Source organism: Phragmites australis, chromosome 15 (assembly GCF_958298935.1).
Source record: "Phragmites australis chromosome 15, lpPhrAust1.1, whole genome shotgun sequence".
Taxonomy (NCBI): Eukaryota; Viridiplantae; Streptophyta; class Magnoliopsida; order Poales; family Poaceae; genus Phragmites; species Phragmites australis.
Genome location: NC_084935.1, coordinates 5,555,153 through 5,560,694, shown reverse-complemented (window position 1 = coordinate 5,560,694; position 5,542 = coordinate 5,555,153). Strand labels below are relative to the sequence as shown.

Here is a 5,542-nt window from a genome sequence, read left to right as displayed (position 1 = left end):
ATAAAATCACTTCGCCCATAAAATCAGGAGGTTGAAGAACTCTACCAAACAACCCCTAAGATGCTTGTAAAGCATATAAAGAGAAAGCATAATTAATATCATCTATTCTGCAATTTAATAGCTGGACTGAAGAGAAGAGAGCGGATACGTATCATCACAGAAAAGATAATCTTTCGTAAAAATAAATCTTATAAAATTTGTTTCAGTAGAGTCGGTATTGGGCCCACATCAACAGTGACTAGCATATGGGCCCATGTCTTTTCTAGTTTCTCTTCTGAAACACTATTGGGTGGAACCGGAGCCCGAACCCCGAAGGTGATTGGATCCTATCTCCTCTGTCTATATATGCATCCCCTCTAATAAAACACTGCACTGCCTCCCCTGCCACATAGAAACGAGCTCTCCTGAGCACCACTAGAGCAAACGTTCTCTGCACAGCACAGAGCAGAGGAAGAAGCATCAACGACGATGGCTTCCGCCGCGCTGCCGGAGGCCGTTGAGCCCAAGAAGAAGGGCAGCGTCAGGTTCGCCTTCGCCTGCGCCATCCTCGCCTCCATGACCTCCATCCTCCTCGGCTATGGTACGAACACACATTCACTTCGCCCTAGCGTGCGTTGCCATGTGCTAGTACGGACTACGGAGTCCCTTTTTATTTTGCTTTGCTGTGCTTTTGCATGCATAGGCTCATGAGGTACGGCTTGGCTTTGCAGATATCGGAGTGATGAGCGGGGCGTCGCTGTACATCAAGAAGGACCTCAGAATCTCCGACGTGAAGCTGGAGATCCTCATGGGCATCCTGAACGTCTACTCGCTCGTCGGCTCCTTCGCAGCGGGGCGGACGTCCGACTGGATCGGTCGCCGGTACACCATCGTCTTCGCGGCGGTGATCTTCTTCGTGGGTGCCTTCCTCATGGGCTTCGCGGTCAACTACGGGATGCTCATGTTCGGCCGCTTCGTGGCCGGCATCGGCGTGGGCTACGCGCTCATGATCGCGCCGGTGTACACGGCCGAGGTGTCCCCCGCGTCGGCCCGTGGCTTCCTGACGTCCTTCCCGGAGGTGTTCATCAACTTCGGCATACTCCTCGGCTACGTGTCGAACTTTGCGTTCGCTCGCCTCCCGCTCCACCTCGGCTGGCGCGTCATGCTCGGCATAGGCGCGGCGCCGTCCGTCCTGCTCGCCCTCATGGTGCTCGGCATGCCGGAGTCGCCCCGGTGGCTCGTCATGAAGGGCCGTCTCGGAGACGCCAAGGTCGTGCTGGATAAGACCTCCGACACGCCCGAGGAAGCGGCAGAGCGGCTTGCTGACATCAAGGCTGCCGCTGGCATCCCGGCGGAGCTCGACGGCGACGTGGTCGCCGTGCCCAAGCAACAGAACAGCGAGGAGGCGCGGGTATGGAAGGAGCTCATCCTGTCCCCCACCCCGGCCATGCGGCGCATCCTTCTCTCGGGAATTGGCATCCACTTCTTCCAGCAGGCGTCCGGCATCGACGCCGTCGTGCTCTACAGCCCACGCGTGTTCAAGAGCGCGGGCATCATCGACGATAACAAACTCCTGGGCACCACCTGCGCCGTGGGGGTCACCAAGACGCTCTTCATCCTTGTGGCCACGTTCCTTCTCGACAAAATCGGCCGGCGGCCGCTGCTTCTGAGCAGCGTGGGCGGCATGATCTTCTCCCTCGTCTGCCTCGCGGCGGGGCTCACCGTGATCGGCCACCACCCGGACGCCAAGATCCCATGGGCCATTGGCCTGGCCATCGCGTCCACCATGGCCTACGTCGCCTTCTTCTCCATCGGACTCGGCCCCATCACGTGGGTGTACAGCTCCGAAATCTTCCCGCTACACGTGCGTGCGCTCGGCTGCGCGCTCGGCGTGGCCACCAACCGCGTGACAAGCGGCGTGGTCTCCATGACCTTCATCTCGCTGTCCAATGCCATCACCATCGGCGGCGCTTTCTTCCTCTACGGAGGCCTCGCCGTGCTCGCGTGGGTGTTCTTCTTCACATTCCTCCCGGAGACCCGCGGCCGGACGCTGGAGGGGATGAGCAAGCTGTTCGGGGCCACCGACGAGGACGACCTGAAGAAACCCGAAGACACCACGAAAGAGAAGAAGCTGGAGATGGTGGCCGCCACTAACTAACTAACTGAAATTACCAGATCTTGACGGGGGTTTCGTGCGAAAAGCTTGTGCAGCAGTTGGGTAGCTAGGCAACTAGTTGCCATTGTTGACATATGAGCTAGCTGAAGCAACGTGGGGAGATTCGCTCGCTGCTCCGGCGCCGGTGGAGCGACGGCAAGCTCCAGCTCGAGGCTTTGAAAGCTTCTTAAATCTTTTTAATTGCATGTGCATGGATTGTGTTCTGCGCTTTGGTTTGTCCGTAATGTTGTGAGCTAGTTATTGAAGTGGCCAAGGCCAATGGCAGGTCGCCTACGCGCTACGCCGCCGTGTGCGTAGAGGTGTCGGTCACGTTTGCCCTGTAAGCTGTAGCGGCTGTAGCCGCGCTGCATGGGCCGTGGAGTCGAGTGCGAGGCTAGAAAATTGTTGGTGGTTCGCGCGAGGATTCTGCCGAGGCAGTCAAGCAAGCCACAGAAAACAATATCTATCTGTCTAAAAGACTTTGTCGTTCTTCGAGTCTTCGACCATGCGGTGAATTGTTTATCCTTATCAAATTGTTACGGTTGGCGACCGCAGCTAGTTGAACTTAATCAACTCGATCACGGGACTGGAATCTGGAAAGGTTCATGGAAAACCACCCACGATGCATAACATACTTCATGTAGTTTGTCAGTGCTTCAGAGTCCTTTCATAGTTTGTGAAGGAACCTGGATTACCATCCTGACTGAACCAACTAGAAGTTTACGATTATATGTCTTTCTTTTAGAGGCCACGATTATATATCTTTGCGGTGTTGCATGCGCATGGGCACTGATAATTGTTGTGCCATGTGACGGGTTTCGTACGCTGTTGATGCCCGTGGATTACTTTTTTTTTTTTTTGAGAGAGGGAGGATTACTATGAAGCTGGAGCGTCACGTTGGGTCGAATCGAGTTGTTTACGGGCCGCTGGACCCTGATTCGTGCCCCAGCCCACTCCAACTTTGCTGTGAGAGTAGCACAAAACCGAATTTTTTTTTATATTTTTATTTTCAATATTTTTAAATTTATATGGCCGTTTCAAAAAAATTATAACAATAGACTACTGTCGATCTCGTCTAATGAACAAACGATACTTTGTGGGTCCTGTCTATTAGGTAATAAAAAACCAGTGATAGACAAGGTTTACAAGGTGTCGCTCGTTCAGCGAACGAGACTTTGCTCTCGCTCGTCGGCGGGCGAGACCTTGCGGCAATGGGCCCATCAAAAGGTATCATCCACTGATCGGGTGATTCCTTTTGGCACTCACTGTTTGACCACTATTCGCCATCCAGTTCGCCTCGCCATACGTGGACATGTTCACATGTTTTTCATTTAATTCTCGGTTATATCTGAAGTACAATAGTGGTTCAAAAATTCTAAGTGTTTTGATAAGAAAACTAGAGCTCACTAGCAGCTCATTTTAAAAGCATAAGACAATATTTAATTAATTTTTTTCCAAAGCAGCTTACTTTTATAACTTATAACAATTTTTAATGCCTTGAATAAATTATCAAAATCAAGGAAAAATTACTAACATTCTTATCATATGATGTAATAATTTATAATGTTTTCAACCATAGTTTATTTGGTGAAAAAATGTTCCTTGTAATGCTCTATTTATATGCATTTTCTCATTTAATGTGATATTATTTTTTTATTCAATTTGAATTCAAACAAATTCAAGCTGCACAATGAATTGTGTAGCTTGAATTTGTTTGAATTCGAATTGAATTAAAAAGAGAATATCCTATAAATGAGAAAAATGCATATAAATGGAGCAATACAAAGAAACTCACTTTTTCACCAAATAATCTAGAATTGGATTTTTTTTTTATAAATTAGTACGTCATATGATAAGAATATGAGTACATTATTTATGATTTTTGGGAATTTATTCAAGGTATTAAAAATTTCTATAAGTTATTAAAGTAGGCTGCTTTGGAGAATTTTAATTAAATAATAACTTAGGTTTTTTGAATCAAACCAATTAAAATAGGTTGCTAGTAAGCTCTAGTTTGCTCATAAAAATTTATAATTTTTGGACAACTCATGTGCTTCCAAATAAAATTAAGAATTAAATGAAAAACATGTGAACACACGTATATGTATGGACACTAGAGTGAACTGAATGACGAACAGTGCATGCCAAAAGAATCGTTCATTCAACGAGTGAGAGAAAGGTCTTGCTCACTAAATGAATGATATCTTATAGGTCATGTTTGTTCATCAATTTTTTATTACCTGACAGATAGAGTTCATAAGGTGTAGCCTATTTATCTGGTGGGTTTTTTATTTCGTACGATGCAATAGTGTACTATTATATATTTTTTGACACAGACGTATAAATTTAAAAATATTAAAAATATAAAATATAAAAAAAATGGCACGAAACCCAAGTCCGAAGTCGGTTTGATTTACCGGTACCTACGACACAGCCCACGATGGATGCAGCCCGAAGTCAGTTTTTTTCCTATATTTTTCTTTTTTTAATTTACAGAACTAGGTGACCGTTTCACAAATATACAGAACTAGCCTCTAGTTGCCCAACAGCTGGCAGTTGGTGACTGCAGAATTAACCGCTCAAAGCAATGGCCAAGAATTCACATCGCCCGAGATCCGAATCGGGTTACCCAATTCATGCCCGCGAAAGGTGATGGGTAAAATATAGTCTCCGTGTCCGTTGAGTATCCAAAACCCGTGGGTATTTGACATCAGCAGCAACAACAAGGCAGCAGCAGCACATAATGGATTTTAGTGAACAGTCAGGACAAACACCACATAATGGATAGTTTCTGAATTTCTGGACCAGTCAATCTCAGCATTAACTTGGAAAACAAGCTCTGTACATCGAGAAATACAACATCTCAGGAAAATTTCTACAAGATACCTTGTATTTTTATTGACGCGATTTTGCACCTACAACAAGAAAAGGGAAGGGGACGGTGCAACTAATTTGGAATAATCCAATTACGCGCATGAAAGGGATAAAAGTTTCTGAACAAGGATTAATCCATAGCTGTTAATCTGATAATCAGCATTTTGGGATGCTGCATGCAGTTTGATACTCCTTGTTTCATGTCTTGTGCTCCGTGACTCATTGGCTGATTTCATCTGGCGACACAGTGATTATGATTCCCCTTTTCCCTTTCGCTTCAGCATTGCAGACTACTCGGTTTCTGCATAAACCTGACTGACTAATCCACCTTCGTCTTCAGGATCCTCTTCTTGGATCATGGGCTTCAGGTGTTCTGCTCTGCTGGGCCTTGCCAATGTGGGGGTCAACCACTGTGACATCCAAGCCATCAGAATTACGACCGTTCCTATGAACTTCAGGAAATGAGTTGCGTCAGGGACTCAACCAATCTCTGAAATCCCTTTGCCTGACCGGTGTGAGCTGCTGGAGATGGAC

General features: G+C 47.0%; 1 protein-coding gene across 1 annotated transcript; it reads left to right on the top strand.

Annotated features, from left to right (window-relative positions):
* The first annotated feature begins 362 nt into the window (after positions 1-362).
* LOC133892495 (polyol transporter 5-like) lies at positions 363-2,623 on the top strand. The gene is made up of 2 exons (XM_062333313.1): positions 363-580; positions 711-2,623. Exons 1-2 carry the CDS (start codon positions 469-471, stop codon positions 2,135-2,137), a joined length of 1,539 nt encoding a protein of 512 aa, XP_062189297.1. The 5' UTR covers positions 363-468; the 3' UTR covers positions 2,138-2,623.
* The last annotated feature ends 2,919 nt before the right edge of the window (positions 2,624-5,542 follow it).